The sequence below is a fragment of the Sphaerodactylus townsendi genome, linkage group LG03 (assembly GCF_021028975.2).
Source record: "Sphaerodactylus townsendi isolate TG3544 linkage group LG03, MPM_Stown_v2.3, whole genome shotgun sequence".
Taxonomy (NCBI): domain Eukaryota; kingdom Metazoa; phylum Chordata; class Lepidosauria; order Squamata; family Sphaerodactylidae; genus Sphaerodactylus; species Sphaerodactylus townsendi.
The window spans coordinates 91,942,978-91,960,480 of NC_059427.1; the positions used below are offsets into that span (position 1 = coordinate 91,942,978).

Below are 17,503 nucleotides of genomic sequence, written 5' to 3' on the forward strand. Positions count from 1 at the left end.
AAACTTCCCTTCCTCATCTTTATAAAGGCTGCCTTTTCATTCCTTGACAACACTACCTTGAATAGAATGTCAAAACTTCTTTGTCTTTTTCTCAGGCCCAGTGATTGCAGCTAAATAAGAATCCTGTTACAAGGCTGGTTTCATGGTATCCACGACAAAGCCAATTTATGATAATGTCATAAAGCCAATTCAGAGCCTGGGTGATGTTTCATGTCCTCACTGAAAGGGCTAACATTCTTCCCCCATTGTTGCTGAAACGTTTACTGAAAGGTTTCAGGAAATGCACCCTCTTCACATCTCAGCTCTAGAATACAGTGATCAAATCTGAATGTGCATTCTTTCCCCAAGAAAGTTCTAATTCCCTAAATGTCTAATTTCCCCAAGAAGGTTCTAATTACCTAAATGTCTAATTACCTTTGGGCTCATTTTTTCAACAAGGCAAATCTGAATTAAAGCAGCAAATTGACATCAAATAATTAGACATATCCAAACATAATTAGACCTATCTGGAAGTTGCAGAGAACTGCAGTTCTCAGTTGATAATCTCACTTCTTTTAGGTTGTGTGTGTAGAAACAAATTCTTTCCTCAGTTCTTGATGTCCTAGGAAAGCTATGCTTGCAGTTATTAATCCATTTCATAGAATGATGTAGCAGATCACCATCTAGTGGTGGAAGAGAATTCCTGCAGGAATCATGGTAGATGGGATAAATCATTGCACCTGTATGTAAAGTTGGGTGTAATTTTTGATCCTTAATGCTTCTGAGGTGGATTCCCCATTGAGAAATTAAGCCAGATACACCCCAGTTTCAAAAGAAACGGCACCTTTTTATCGTGGTTTCTCCCTCCCCACTGCAGTGTGTGTCTAGTGAAGACCTCAATGTCTATCGCGGTTTCAAACAATGTAACACTCCCCACGGACACACGATGTGCTTGGCAGGACTGTTCTTCCTCATCCTGATTGGCTGTTGGGGCGGGAACTTTTTTTTACCTTTTTTTTTTTTGCATGCAGGCAGAATTTCCCCTCCTCTCCGTTTGAGCAGGTTTCTACTGATTGGCTATTATGTTGGAGCGGGAGCACTACTCTGCCCTTGACTGAAAATTCATGTTGTTCTTATTCTCATTTTAACATTCAAACATAGCCACGCATAAACAATTTATCAAAATCTATATCCCGTAGCTTCGTATTTATGTTTCTTCGTAGCCACGCCCAGCGCACACACACAAAAAGACTGTTCACACTCTGCACACAGTCCACTGTGTTCTGATTGGCTGGAAGGTTCAAAGGGAACAATAAGCTGCGTCTGTCCCCCATTTCTCCCCACTGAACCGGCTTCAGAGTGTGATTGAAAAAAAGGTGCACTTCAATGCAGGTTCTGAAAAAACGTGTGATAAGAGTGAGTGCCAGAACTGGGATGAAGCCGTGTTTGGCACTTAAGCCATGGGGAGACATTGTCCAAACCGTGATTTTTGCTGTGAGTATCACGGGAAAATTTGCCCGTGGGGAATCGACCTGAGATGCAGATTACGTGGAGCTCATTACTATGGTGCTTATTAAACCATCTTGGGCTGAAGTGACTCTTTGATCTCTTTTATACCCACACTGAAGTAGTGAGCTTGGGGCCTTTACAACACGAACACTGATGGCTTTGTTTCTTTCTTGACTGGTGCTTAAATTATGTTTCTGCTCTGCTAGTTGACTGATCAGCATTTTATCTGTGTTTTGTATATTGTGAATAAATGCTGGGATTTGGTTGTGGTTTGCTGTCTTGTACTTGTCAATGGCAGCACTGTGGCTACTAGCTTAGATGTCATGTTAGGAAAGCAGTATTTTAGCCCTTCAGGACTGACCTTGGACTTGCTGCTCCTTCTTTTGCACACTCCATGTTACTTCCATGTCTATGCCCGTCCAATTGCCAGTGTTTCCAGGCGCTGAAATCAAAATAGTTTGTGTGAAACATAAATGGAAACCTACTGGCTGACATGCAAAATAATTATGGTTTTTGTGACTAAGCAAGTGAGGGAGGGATTTGGACTACACCATACCTAGATAGAGGAGGGACAGAGCAATGTTTGGTGAAGCCATGATTTGATTTTATTTATTACAGTGTTTATAGCCTGCCTTTGCTTCCATCAGTGGTAGCTTGAAGCATCTTAGAAATGAGGCATCTAATAAGCATAGCTAAAAAAAGATTAAAAGATTAAAAGCAGTACAGTGTGTGAAAAACACCCTGAAATTATTTCAGAACAATCCACATATTTATGTGTGGATTCAGCCTATAGCTCGGAATTTATTTTCTCCCTTAGTAGAGGCTTTTCAGATAAAAACTCCTACTGAGCCTGACTTGCTGTTTGTCCATGGCTCTCTCAGTGGATTCTTTGCTAAGGAGCTTCATGTACTGCGCTTTGGTCTGGCAGCTTTCCAGGTCTTACACCAGTCTCTTTCCACTCTTCCTCTCTTTGGAAGAATGGGGTATTTGGATCTTTCCCAAACACTGCAGGACTGAATGATGTTGTAGTAAATCCATTTTGACTGGGATTCCACAGCAAAGCCAGCCAGGCCCACTGCTGAGCTTATGGTGAGTGGAAGAGTAAAGTATAGCAGAACACTCTGTAAACAGCCTCCATGGCATGAGGTCAGCGTACAGCTTAGAGAAAAGGAAATGGCTCCTTATGTAATTAACATTTAGCTTCCTTATTATGAATGGAATGACAGAAAGCTGGCATTACTTCTGAATAGCTAGGTTAAATGCTGAATTCTCTGGAGCCCCTTCCATTTCTGAAAACATTTTAGTTCTTCTATACATTATGGAAGTGAGTCTGGCTTTCTAAAGAAGACTTTTGGAAGGGTTTAGGACTATCTGACATGTTCTATTAAATTGATTGTCTTGTTCTACTCAAATCAGGTTTCTTGGATAACGTCTGGTGAGGACAGAGGAGCCAATGGTTTCTTCCCCCAGTGATATTAAATGCGCTGGAAAGAGGGTGTTAATATAGGTTCCTCAGATGCTATCCTATATTACCACTGGTCCTAGGTTCTTTATTCTTCTTCATTCTCAAGGGTTGACATTTCTGAATGTGTCACTGAATGGAATGAAATGGAAGGTGCTTATGTCCTGTGATATCCTTAGAAGTTTTGACTTGGGCCCAATTTTTCTGGGGTGCAAAGATTTCTACCCACGGAACATGATCACCCCCATGCAGTAGTTTGAAGTGTACCCTAAAATCCTATTCCTAGGAAAGTGGTAGGAAAATTACATTCTGTGGGTGGAAATCATTGCACCTCCCGAAATATTAGTTTGGATCCAAGCCACTGGCACATTTAAGTTTTTTAAAAAGGGGAAGAAAGTTTCCTTATGCAAGGTGGCTTATTTCCACACAGTTTGTTCATGACTTTGTTGTTCAGATTTTGAGATCACTGTTGACTGTCAAAGTTTGCTAGGCCAAAGGTTCATAGTCCTTTTATGTGATGTCACAGGATGTTAAGCACAGAACAGGCATGAATCCCCTTCTAACGTGATGAGTAGATAAGCCAATAACACTGAAAGAAGCAGGGTAAATTAAAGGAGAAAATGTGGAACAGAAGAAAATGAGTAGGAGGGTAAAGTGCAGGATGGGCTGATGGTAGTGATAGGCCCTTACTAGTGTTTTTCAGATTTGAAAGTGAGCAGTTAGTGACCATGTGCTACTGACAGAGGCGTATGGGTGGGAAATGGTGCCCAGAGACAACTCCTTCTCCAGGCGCCCCCTGCTCCCACCTGGGGGTGGGGTTCAGGCGTGGCCCTGCTCCTGGGCCCCCGCCCCTGGACTCCCTAAAGCTTTTGCCCTACCCAGAGCCTGGCCTCTCTCAAGTATATGAAACCAAAGTAATAGTTCAGACTCTAGTTTTCCAGGGAATGGAGCAAGGTAAGATGATGTTGCTCTGACCTGGATAGCCCAGGCTAGAGTGATCTGGTCAGATCTGGGAAGCTAAGTAGAGTTAGCACTGGTTAGTATTTGGATGGGAGACCACCAAGGAAGTCCAGGGATGCTATGCAGATATAAGAAATGCCTCACTTGCCTTGCAGACAGTTTCATGATCTAGAAGGTAGAAGAGGCAACTAGGGAATTGACTAGTTTAGATCTGTTCCTAGCCAACAATGATGACCTGGTTAATGGGATGGAAGTGGTAGGATCCTTAGGTGGGAGTAACCATGTTCTCCTGGAGTTTGTTATACAGTGGAAAGGGGATTCCATGTGTGGTCAGACATGCATTCTAGACTTTAAGATGGCTGATTCTGGTAAACTTAGGAAACTACTGGGTGTGATCCTGTGTTTAAGAATACTAAAAGAGAAGGGAGTGCATGATGGAGGGGAGTTTCTTAAAAGTGAGATCTTGAGACACAATTTCAAACAATTCCAATGAGGAGGAAAAATGCAAGGTGTCTAAGGAAACCAGGATGGATGTCTAAAAATTTTTCAACTGAGCTAAGATTTTTAAAGGACATGTGCAAGAAATGGAAAAAAAGAGAAATCAAAGAGGGAATTCAAACAAATAGCCAAGACATGTAGGGAGAAAGTCAGAAAAGCTAAAGCTCAGAATAAGCTCAGGCTTGCCAGAGAGGTTAACAATAATTTCAAAAGACTTTTTTTGGTTGTGTTTGTAGCAAAAAGAAAAAAGCATATAGTAGGGTCACTGCATGGGGGAAATGGCAAAATGCTAACAGGGGACAAAGGCAAAACTAGTCAACACCTTCTTTGCCTCAGTCTTTTCCCAAAAGGAAAACAGTGCTCAACAAGAGAGAAACGGAACAGGGGAAATTCAACAAAGAATAAATAAAGAGGAAGTACAGAAATACCTGGCTATTTTAAATGAATTCAGATCTCCAGGGCTTGGTGAACTATATCCCAGGGTATTACAAGAACTGGCATAAGTTGTCTCAGAACCACTGGCTATAATCTTTTAGAACTCCTGAAGAACAGAGAAAGTCCCAGCAAACTGGAGGAGGGAATGCTGTGATCACTAAAAGTCAACATGGGTTTCTCAAATACAAGTCAGACTAATCTTATCTTTTTTTGATAGAGTGACAAACTTGGTAGTCAAGGGAATGCTATACCTTGATTTTAGTAAGGTCTTTGACAAGGTGTCCCATGATATTCTTGCAAGCAAGCTAATAAAGTGTGGGCTAAACAATGCTACTGGTGCATACTATTCAATATTATTTTTGTATAGGTCAATATTTGTATCATTGATTTGGATGATGAAATAGAGAGCATGCTAATCAAATTTGCAGATGATACCAAATTAGGAGGGATAGCTAATACTCCAGAGGACAGGTTCAGCATTCAAAATGACCTGGACAGATTAGAGAGCTGGGCCAAAACTAACAAAATGAATTTCAATAGGATAAATGTGAGATATTACACTCAGGCAGAAAAAATGAAATGCAGATATAGGATGGGTGGTGACACCTGGCTTGTCAATATTACATATGACCACAAACTGATCATGTGACCACAAACTTTGTAGACCACAAACTGAACCTGAGTCAGCAGTGTGATGTGGCAGCCAAGAAAGCCAATGCAATTCTGGGATGCATCAATAGGAGTAAAGTTGTCTAGATCGAGGGACGTAATAGTACCTCTGTATTCTGCATTGGTCAGACCTCACTTGGAATACTGTGTCCAGTTCTGGGCACTACAATTCAAGAAGGATATTGACAAGCTGGAACAGGTCCATAGGAGGGCAACCAAAATAGTAAAAGGTCTGGAATCCATGCCCTATGAGGTGCACCTTAGGAAGCTAAGTATGTTTAGTCTGGAGAAGAGACGGGTGCCATGTTGAACAGGGTGCAAGCTTGTTTCTACTGCTTCTGCAACTAGAACACAGAGTTATTGATTCAAGGCACACGAAAAGAAATTCCACCTAAATATTAGGAAGAACTTCCTGATAATAAGGGATGTTCAACAGTGGAATATATTGCCTCAGAGTGTGGTGAAGTCTCCTTCTTTGGAGGTTTTTTTAACAGAGGCTGGATGGGCATCTGTTGGGAGTGCTTTGATTGTGTATTCCTACTTGGCAGGGGGTTGGATTTGATGGCCCTTGGTGTATCTTCCGACTCTATGATTCTTTGATTCTGTTCTGAGATTCTAAACGGGAAATGGTAAACCATGTCTGAACATGTGTAGCCTTGAAACTGGTTTGCCATAAGTCATTTGCAACTTGACATAAGAAAACAAGTAAACGTGACATTGCAATCTGTCTAAAAAGATTAGTGGATGTGTGTGGATAACATTGAATATATTTTGAAGGTATCTCTCCTTTGGCTTGGATGCCTGGTGTGTGTCCTGTGCCTGCAACTAAAACTTCTTTCCAAGAAGGCTTTCTGAGAGCTTCATGACATTTAAATACTGATAGCAAAGGAGCGGTCTTGTTCCCACTGGACAGGTGTTAAGTAGGACATGTTACGTAACTATTTTACTTACCCTGTTGAAAAAAAAACTGTAGAAAAAAAATCCCTAGAAGGAGAAGGTGGACTGGTACATTTTGCTGTTTATTTAAAACCTATATCTGTGTGACAGTAAACACTTTGCTGCCCCTTTCACTCAATCCTTTCTGGCTTGGAAAAAAAAAGTTTTGTACTCTCTATTATAAAAGTTTGAGTGGAGATACAATTGTGCATTCTCTAAGACAGACACTAACTCTTGGAGCTCTTATGTCCTGTGAAATTATATGCCTGTGTGTGGAGTGTTTCTTCCCTTTGTGTGATACACTTCAAAGATCCTGAGTCTCTGAATTTTGTGTACTTCAGCATTTTGGGTACTGCAATTTTTCTTGTTTGATCCTCTATGAATGGATGGTGGAACAGATCTTCTTAGGCCTTTTCTTCTCCGTAATTGTTTTTGTATCTGTTCGTACAACTTAATTCTCTTCAGCATAGTCTTTGTGAGTTTCTTGAAGTTTGAGAGATGGCCTTTGTACTTTCAAAAGAAGCATGCCTGACATGAAGGAAATAGCTGCAAAGTTAGTTGAAGTAACCTTAATAAAAATCTGTGGCTCATAGTCTAATACAGGTTTTCTCCATTTTTTTCAATTTTTGGCAGATCTGTCTTCAGCAAAGCGGAAGTTTGCAGATTCCTTAAATGATTTTAAATTTCGATGTATAGGTGATGCAGAAACAGATGATGAAATATGTATAGGTAAGTTCATAACCTTCAGGGCCAGCTGAGCTTGTTTCAAACAGGCAGTTATTGAAACTGAAGTGGAATTCATGAATGACACATTAAAAATACCACTGCTGGAAGATAAGCAAATGTGTGGTCCATTTTGTGAACAGAGGAGTACTATTAGCTTCTTCAGAAGGTTCTCAGAAGCAATTAGTTTTCTTTGTGTCTTGGAGACACTGAAGCGACTCAAGATGTTGAAAGAAATAGTTCTGTTCTGAGTGGGTGGGTGGTCGATAGCTCAATCCTGAGGGCTGCTGTGATGGAAGTGGCTGGCCTCCGCTGAAGCTGTGATACCACACTGTTGTGTTCCTTATGGACATTTGGCAGGGGAAAATAACAGATACTCCTCTGCGAGGCACAGACAGCAATATGCTTGAGTCCTCAGCAACCCAACAACACCTATCACCCTGGCATTGGCACCTTATGACATTAGTTGGTGAGGCATGTATAGGCACACTCAGTCTCTGCCTGCCAATCCAACCACTGCTCCTTGATGTCAACTCCTCCTCACAGAGAGCCAGGAGACAGGGAAGAAGGGCCCAGTGGTTGCACAACAACCACAGAAGCATGTGGCCTGAGTATTCACGCTAAAGGGGAAGGGCACCCATGCGTTGAGCAGGATGCCTGTCCTTCCCCCTCAAGAGTCTGACTAGCAGAAGTGCTGTCCCTACACAATCATTTCTACTCAAAGCTACAAACACTTTTCTCCTGGAAAAGTAGAAAAGGAAAGAGGCCAAGCTCAAGCCTTGACCCCCTTGTTTTACACTAGCATGCTAACTTTTGGGCCAAGAAGGCAGATGCAAAGGAGGCATGCCAACAGGCAATAGACACTCCACAGCAGTCTTGATGTTACCACCAGCCACATGGGGCCAGGCAGAGAACACTGGGAAAACAGTCAAGGCTCAGTGGACAGACTTTGGCATAGAATGGTCAGGGATCCAGGTTCAATCTCCGTAGGGGGAGAGGCCAGAGGCAGTCAGGAACCTCAGAGCTGATGTTTCCCCCTTGCAGTCTACAAAAGGGGAAGCAGAATGGCTCAGCTGATAGATTGTAGATCCTTTGTTTTGGTAGATTACAGCCCTTCATAACCCCTGCATGACGCATGTGTGGCAGCAACTCCTTTGTTCTCTGTCCAATCCTGACCCCCTTGCACATCAGCACTGCCAAGCTGCATGGCTTATCAGCAGTGCTGTGGGAGAGAGTGAGGCCCGAAGACTATCCCCCCCCCCCCCGTCCATACTAGAGCAGCCACACACACCCTTGGACCACCCACCAGCCCATTCTCCTTGCAAGTCACACATAGCAGCCAGCAGCAGGTGTTTCATGGGAAAGGGGTGGGGACCGATAAGTGTAGTCAGTCTTCAAGGTGCCACTGGACTTCTGTTATACTATGCAACGGAACAAGACAGAAGTCTTGTAGCACAAACAGTTATTCCAGCAAGAGAATCTCAACACTAGGTCCCACCTCCTTGTATGTATAAAGATGAGATTATCCCAGGAAGCTTAAAGGGAGTCTCATAGATGTGGGGAAGTAGGGCAGGGAGGGTGTGGAGAAAGTCTCATCTGCTCAGAAACAAGCAGACAGAGACAGAACACCCCACTCTTTATTAAGCAGCAAATTGTGATGAAGTCTGATGTCCCTCTGGCTGATGAAGTCTGAAGTCCTTCTGGCTGAAATGGCTCCTCTGCCTTTGTGAGCTGCTCCCAGAAGCCATTGGGGAGGCAGACTGAGCTGTCCCCAGCCCAGGATCCATGTGGTTGGTGGTGGACTTGCCAAACAGAAAGCTGCCAGAGGCCGGATGGTCTGGGCTAACTATGTGACTTAGCTAGATTGTTGGAAACTGCATTGGTCATGCTCACAAGTCTCCAACCATCTGCAGAGATGCCAAACAGAAATGAGCCGTGATGACAAACACCACAGATGCTGTGGTCACTGTAGCCATGCCTTTGAATACCTGGCAGGACCCGCTGTTCCACTCCCATTGGGAGCCTCCAATTGCTCTAGCCATCCAAATACCACCCATTGATCCTGTGAAGGCTTTCAGTTGCTTCATCTACTGCCACTGTATAGGGTTCTGATTCTGCAAGGCAATGGTTTCCCATGGGGATTTGTCCCACTGATCCATGGAGCACAGTGGAGTCAGGCATCCCCAACCACAGATGCCCTCTTCCTGGTGAGAGTGGGTGTTAACAACCCTGTACAAGGCTGTCAGTGCCCCCCTTCCCCATCATAGGAAACTTTTGAGGGAACACGTTTCTGGGAGTGTATCCCATCACACAATATGGACCATTCTGCTGGGTGGCCCCTGCCTGAATTGCCTCCATGCACAAGTCACTAAGTCTTCTATGGTTGTATTGTCCACCTCTTTGAGTTTGTTTTAGCTTGTCATTAGACAAGCTCCCCCAGATAACTTATAAAATGGAAACAATGCAAACATTTAAGAAGAAAGCAGCTTAGCTTTACGTATCTAAAAGTCTTACACATGTTGCATGAGACTCTTGAGAAGTCTGCTTGAAAATTCTTGGTGGTCTGTAGGAAGGAGAATTAAATCAACCCTTCTCCTCCCTATCAGGTGCCAGTATTAATCAAAAGCAAACACAAAACCCCATTAATTATATACTATGCCCTCTACCAAGTGAGTATTATTTTTCTTTTTACATGGATGTATTTGACAGTGCAGATCTGAGTGAAGTTACACTCTTCTAAGCCCATTGACTCCCATGAACATAGAACAGTGTAATTCTGCTTTGGTTTGCTCTGTTAAGGCAGCTAATTTCTTTGCTCATTTTGGGGAGAAAGTAACAATGATTCACCTCTTAAAGTACCATTCTTTAATACAGCAAATTAAGTAAATTTAATTAAGTAAATTTAACTAAGTAAAAATGATAACATTCTTGGTGTAATCAACCTTGTGACTCTCTGTTTTTTTCCAGCAAAATCCCTGCAAGAGTTTGCTGCTGTTCTTAGAAATCTGGAAGATGAGCGCATGCGCATGGTAAGGAAAGTATGATGTCTTCAAAAATAGTGGCAAGGAAAAGGAACTGATGATGTCAAAAATAATGGAAAAGGAACTGGTGGTTAGGTGGTCTTCAGAAAAGCTGACAGTTCTGCAGAGGTTTTCCAAGTGAAAAGAGATGGCAGTGTAAAATCTTATTTTGAGCAGTCTCTCCTTTTGAATCAGTCCTGAGCCATGTGCAGAAATGAGGTTGTTATTATTTTTGCTTACATTCTTGATGGCAGAGACTTCGATATACACAGGCCCTGGGAAGAAGATTGTGAAGAATTTCTTTGCCTGTTCTTGCCCTCTTTGGCCAATAGCCTTGGTCTGGTTCAACAGCCAGGATTGTTGGTTTTTATGCCTCAGAGAATAGCAATATTCATCCTCTGGGAGTCAATCTTGGCAGCACCACAGGGACAGCAAACTGCGATGGACTGCCTACCACTGAAGCCAGTGGGTCTCGCACTCTGAGAACAAAGGCCCAATTATGCGCTACAGCTTGTTTGTACATTTTTGCTCTCAGATGGAATACAGTTTCCCTGATAACATCAAATGTAGAGGTTGTTATAGAGTTGGGTCAAATATGCTGATTGTGTTCCCATTTTTCAGCTCTGTGGATATTCAGTGTAAGTCAGCAGTAGACAGATAGCATTGCCACCTCTCTGTGCACAAATAGCTGCCTCATGTAGGATGATTTTCTTTCTTATTTACTCATATACCCATCTTAGAGCCAAAACCCATTTTCCCCCTCCTTGTAGCTTTGGATCTTGTGGTTCAGCTCAGCTCAGCACAGCAAAAACAGTGATGCCTAGGGGTAGGGGTAATAGAGCCATCAAACGGTTAGATCACCCTCTGTGCAGGTTGTGATCCTTGCTTTTGGGTCGACTAGCTCTGCCTGTCTTGCCTTTGCAAATTTGCTCCTGACTTGTAATGTAGAGTTTAATTTAAGCAGATTAACTTTAAAGCTGAGATCATTAGTCTTATAGTTGTTGGCACGAAAGGAATAATAAAGTGTGAATAGTTCGATATTCATTTGAGGATTCTGTAAATCAGTTAGGACTGAGGGTTTTAGATTTCAGTCCTCTACAAAGCTACTCGCCACAACCAAAAGCATGGAATGCAATACAGTAATCGGGCCATTTGCAGCTGCATTCACAGAATGCACAAAAGAGGAATTAAACAAAAGGGGACAATGCATATTTGTTTCCTTTGATACTTCTCGCCAGGAGGATAAACTCAGTTCAAATCAATCTGTAGTAAGCTGGCACTAGAATTGTCTGTGCTCCAGGGTAGCAGTCCCAAGTAAAGTTTGTATTTGGCCACTGCGTCTTTGAATTTTTTAAAAAAAGTCATTTTTTTCCTAAGCAGGTCCTCTGCTGTGCTAACACTCCCTGCTTTTTGGTAGAGCAAGTGTGTTATCTGTTCCAGTGACTTGTTACTGGCCAGAAAAATAAGGGTTCCGTGTCAACAGCCTTGGGCTGGATGTAGTGACTTGCAGTTGACATCCTCCCAATTGGAAAGTGGACAGGCTTTTTAAAACCCTCAGTAAGTGTCCATTCCCCAGTATTTAGAAGTGATAATAAATCTGATTGCAGAACTGGAAAATGCTGGGCACCTGAATAGTAACATGGGTACCTTGTGAATTGTGCATATGTAATATTTGATATACTCCAGCACTGGGGTATTGCCTCTCAAAATGATTTTGCCTACAGGTAGATATACAATATGATTTCAACCCTGTGAGTGGTGATCTAAGTTTCCCCCCCTAAAAACCAACGGACAGATTATGTTCTTTCAACACCATGGCATAATTCTTCTCATACTGCACCTCCTCTTCCTACATGGAACTGAGAAGCTTTGAAAGAACCATCTTATGCCTGCTTTTACTGACTAGTGACCCACCTTTCTTGCCATCATAGGCTAACAGAGCCTGCACAAGAAGTAAACAGCAGTTGGGAGAGAGACAGCAAATTCAAAGCAGCTGCAACATCGTCTAAGTAATTACTCATAAACAACAGTAATTTTGGAAATTTAAAACTATAAGGGCACATTATTTCGGGCTGTAGGGAGTGATATTACTGTTGCTTTCACACATGTTGGATAATGCACTCTCAATGTACTGTGACTGTAGCAGTTGTTTGCAACTAGGTTTTCATGGGGGAATGCATTATCCAGTGATGTGTGAAAGCAGCTACAAAAGTTTTACATGTCCTGATTTCTAAGGACTCAGCTCAAAGAAAACCAAGAGAGGCTTGATCCCTTCGCATGTTTAATTTCCTTCAAAATTGGCTGGGTGAGAATCTGGATGAGAGCTGGAACTGCAAGGTGTTAGCTCTTGTATCATTTGTTGATATAAATCTGTTCCCAATGGCTCCAGGTCCTGGTGACCTGTTTCCTCCTCTGTTGGAGCTAATAGCCACTCTTGGAGAAAGGAATTTCTATATGGGAAATGATAATGGAGAAAGAGTCAAACCCACCTACTCTCAGTTGTGGCCATCATCCAGTTGTCCCCTGCCCCCACAACTGCCTGTAAATTGAAAGGTACTGGGAGATCCCATGTTAAATCTCCAGTGTCTCATCTAGTTGAGCCCTGAGATTTATTTCAATTGTCTACGGCTGTGTCATGGGAGAAGAAGGGAAGGAGTTTGTAAGCCGCTTTGAGACTCCTTACAGGAGAGAAAGGTAGGGGTATAAATCCAACCTCCTCTTCTTCTATTATGTTAGCCACAACTTCCTCATCTGTCATACAAGAGAACCGTGAGGGCTAAGGCACATTGTAATTGTTCCTGCTTGAAGTATTTATACAACAGTGTATGTTATTTTTGTGTAGTTCAGTATAGGAATCCTTAATAATATGGTCTGTGAAACTATGGTTTGCATTATTTAGTCAAAATTTTATTAGTAATTGAACAAGGTATTGATGTGTGAGAAAACAAGCTTCGTAAAGGTGGATATTCTTTTTTTTCTTCTGTCAGATTGAGAATGCTAGTGAAGTTTTGATCACACCTCTGGAGAAATTTCGGAAGGAGCAAATTGGTGCTGCTAAGGTAGGTGGCAGAACTGAAGAATGCTCATTTTCAACTCTTTGCTCTCTACCGGGGATATTAGAAAGTCACATTTGACATATTATACTGGATGCTTGAAAATACTGGGCACTCTATTTTAAGACACTTGTGTCTTTTGTTGCTTTCTTAAGGTCTTTGTTTTTACTTTCTTCTGGTGAGGGTCTCAAAAGGGCATGAAAGTGTTTGCTGGGAAGGGAATGTGTCCATTTTGCCAAGGCCAAGGAATTCCCTTCCTTCCTAACACTAATAGTAAGTGACAATCAAATATTGTCTTTTTTGTTCTTGAGTGGGCACATAAGCCACATCTGATGGGAAACATTACCATGATGCCCTGCCTGCATGATTTTCTGGGAAAGGGCACTGGTGCAGCAGCTGAGGTGGGAAAAGAGCTGTAAATTGCTGCAAATAACAGCAAAACTATTCCCCCATTGGGCTTTCCCACTCCTCAAAGCCATTCTCTTTTGCACTGACATTTTTTGAGAGTAAAACTCCAGGGCAGTGTTAACTTTTTCTCAGCTGTTCTGAGACATTGATCTTTCTCCTTGTTACTATAACAACTAGTTGCTGCTGGTAAGAAATAGGGATTTGTGCCAACTCTCCCCCACCCGACTTTCTTTTTATAAAAGAGAAGATTCTTGTAAGCTCTTTATTGTTCAGCTTCTGATCTTGGTGTTTGAATTAAAATAGCACCTAAAACTGACTCCAGGCTGAATTCTAATTGTACAAGGCAGTGGAGTTAATCTATTGTTACAGTGAGGTCCCCAGCCAGAACGTGTTTGATAGATTGTGTATCAAAGGGTATGCTCCCATTTATTTACCCCCCACAATGGTTTCACAGCACAATTAGCTGGTACAAGTACAAAAAACATTCTCCCCAACACTCACAGCTGGGTGGCTTATTAAGCCTTGAATAGATGTCAAAGAGTGGCATGTGCAATACTTGGATGCCTAGACACAGTGTCTCAGTTCCAATGTAATGTTTCTGGGCCTTTAAACCATAGTTTGGAAGTGAGGAAAGTGCTTCACTTCCTCTACCTTGACTCATGCATTCCAATCTCATTCCTGACTTCCTCGTTAAGGCAAACCACACAGTTTTATTATGTCCAAATGGATGAAACTACAGTTGGATTTGCTACCAAACCAGAATTGGACACCATGAACTTGGATGAAGTGTGCAATATTTCCACAGATGGAAATATTGTTCTGGACTTCTGGAACAGCATTTAGGTTGTAGCGATTAGCATGTCAGACTTGGATCTGGGAGATATCAGGTTCTAATCCCCACTTTGCCATGAGTGGGTGATCTTCGGCCAGTCACTCTCTCTCAGAGTTGTGAGGGTAAAATAGAGAAAGAGGAAACGATGTAAGCTGCTTTGGGTTCCCATTGAGGAAAAAGGCAGGGTGACATTAAATGAATAAATAACATGGGGGCTTTTTCAGCTGCAGTGGGAGCAGGGAGGCATGGGCAGAAAGCTTTCTGCTCATGGAAACATTGTACTGGATCCAAGCCAATCATTTGAACTGAATTTTCAGTTCTGAACAGGAGGATGAATGTCAAACTTGGGTTTTCAATTAGGACACAATGGAAAGCTGCAGTTTGCCTTTACTAGGAAGTTAAGGACAGGATTGGAGGAAGGAGGGAGGGTAAGGAATGTGTACACTCCAAATCTTGGATTCAGTGGCAAAGTTATGATTTCAAATAAGTGCTGATGTGTCATTAAAGAAGTTAATTTCTCTTATCAGATCAGCTTCTTTAGATATAGCTTTGACAAACTTTCTAGTTGACCAGATTAAAAGATGGAAAAAGTTTATCTCTGGTGAAGAATTCAGAAAACATCTGCTTGATTATATTACTGATGGTTACAAGAATTTTTATTATGTACTTCAAATTATATATGTCACATTCTTTGTCTTACTTGGAGGCTGGTTACCCATATAGAAAAGGCACTATTTGACTTTCCCTAACATGAAGTTGGCACAACTCACTTCTGCTGCTATAGAGGGTGAAGGAGAACTCTGAAGAACTGCTGCAGTGCAGTCATTAATAAAAGATTGTATACATGTGTTTTCTTTCTTTCTTTTTGGTCAGGAAGCTAAGAAGAAGTATGATAAGGAGACAGAGAAATACTGTGGTGTGTTAGAAAAACACTTAAATCTGTCTTCTAAGAAAAAAGAATCCCAACTTCAAGAGGTAAGAGTTGTATCTTGTTTTCTTTTATCACATTATCCTGTGTCAGTTTTCACAAATGTATGCATTCCAAGGCACAGTGTGATGTGTGCAATTCCTTTCAACTCACCAGAGCAGTTCTAAGGAAATAATTTTTAGCCTGAGTATTCTTGCTATTGAGAAAAGTATCATACCTCAAGGAGACAGAAGCATTAGATCACCAAAAAATTTGTGGTTGAAATAAGGTTTATTAACCTGTTTGTATACATGGTCCATATAGGGAACAAGAAATATTGTGTGTTTAAGCTGGATTCAGCAAAGTAAGAGGCACTAGAAATCATATTACAAATTTATGATGGTTGCTGGAGCATAAAAGTGTATTTCAGAAGAAAATAAGCTTGTGTTTCATTAATTACAGCAAAGCTTTAGTTGGTGTGGATCATGAAAAGTCATAAGTAGGTTTAAAAGAAATTGATGTGATTGTTTTAACATGCAACTTATACACTGGACACCAGACTACTGTTAGGACAGAATATGGAGACGCAGAATGCCGCATCTCAAAAAGGATATTGAGGAGATAGAAAAAGCGCAAAGAAGGGCAACAAGGATGATTGAGGGACTGGAGCACCTTCCCTATGAGGAGAGGCTGCAGCGTTTGGGACTCTTTAGTTTGGAGAGGAGACGGCTGAGGAGGGATATGATTGAAGTCTATAAAATTATGCATGGGGTAGAAAATGTTGGCAGAGAGACATTTTTCTCTCTTTCTCACAATACTAGAACCAGGGGGCATTCATTGAAAATGCTGGGGGGAAGAATTAGGACTAATAAAAGGAAACACTTCTTCACGCAACGTGTGATTGGTGTTTGGAATATGCTGCCACAGGAGGTGGTGATGGCCACTAACCTGGATAGCTTTAAAAGGGGCTTGGACAGATTTATGGAGGAGAAGTCGATTTATGGCTACCAATCTTGATCCTCTTTGATCTGAGATTGCAAATGCCTTAACAGACCAGGTGATCGGGAGCAACAGCAGCAGAAGGCCATTGCTTTCACATCTTGCATGTGAGCTCCCAAAGGCACCTGGTGGGCCACTGCGAGTAGCAGAGAGCTGGACTAGATGGACTCTGGTCTGATCCAGCTGGCTTGTTCTTATATTCTTCTTATGTTCTTAATGGCTTCCCATTGGCCAGGGTGTTATTATTTTATCTTCTTATCTGTATATGCAAAACATAGGAAAGCTGGATTATATTTAGATGAAGTAGGAGTGAAAATTGGTGGAAAGAACATTAACCATTTGAGACATTCAGATGACACTATATTAATGGCAGAAAATAGCAGAGACTTGAAACATCTACTGATGAAGGTTAAAACAGAAAGGGCAAAAGCAGGATTACAGCTGAATTTCAAGAAGACGAAAGTAATGACTGCAGAGGAATTACACAACTTTAAAGCTGACAATGAAGAAATTGAAATTCTTCAGGGATTTCTGTTCCTTGTTTCCATTAGCAATCAAAAGGAGATGGCAACCAAGAAATCAGAAGGATACTGAGACTGGGAAGGACAGCCATGAAAAGTTAGGAAAAAAAATCTTAAGTGTAAGGGTTTGTGCTCATCACCAAGATCAAATTAATTCATGCTATAATATCCCCGAATACTACGTTTGGTTGTGAAAGTTGGTCATTGAAGGAAGCTAAGAGGAAGAAAGTAGTTCCTTCTGAAATGTGGTCCTGTTTGTATGGATACAGTGGACCCCCAGAAAGACAAGGATCAAATCAAACTTGAACCATCTCAAAAAACTAAAATAACTAAACTGAAGCTATCATCCCTTGGTTTCGTTATGAGAAATCAAGAGTCACCGGAAAAGACAATAATGCTAGGAAAAGATGGCAGCAGGAAAAGAGAAGACCCAACATGCGATGGATTGACTCAATCAAGGAAACAACGGCTTCAGTCTGAAAGACATGAGCAGGGCTGTTAATGGTAGGACATTTTGGAAGACATTAGTTCATTGTGTCACCATGAATTGGAGCGTGCACACACACACAGTCATCTTAGGCTTTTTCCTCAC

At 41.8% G+C, this 17,503-nt stretch overlaps 1 protein-coding gene across 4 annotated transcripts in view; it reads left to right on the forward strand.

Moving 5' to 3' along the window:
* The window catches only part of ARHGAP26 (Rho GTPase activating protein 26), a 380,547-nt gene that overhangs the window by 90,946 nt on the left and 272,098 nt on the right, over positions 1–17,503 (forward strand). For all 4 annotated transcript variants that reach the window (XM_048489629.1, XM_048489631.1, XM_048489630.1 and 1 more), the window contains 4 exons: positions 7,082–7,177; positions 10,139–10,200; positions 13,179–13,250; positions 15,358–15,459. In XM_048489629.1, the coding sequence (XP_048345586.1) occupies positions 7,082–7,177; positions 10,139–10,200; positions 13,179–13,250; positions 15,358–15,459 (332 nt within the window). The remainder of the gene's footprint in view (positions 1–7,081; positions 7,178–10,138; positions 10,201–13,178; positions 13,251–15,357; positions 15,460–17,503) is intronic.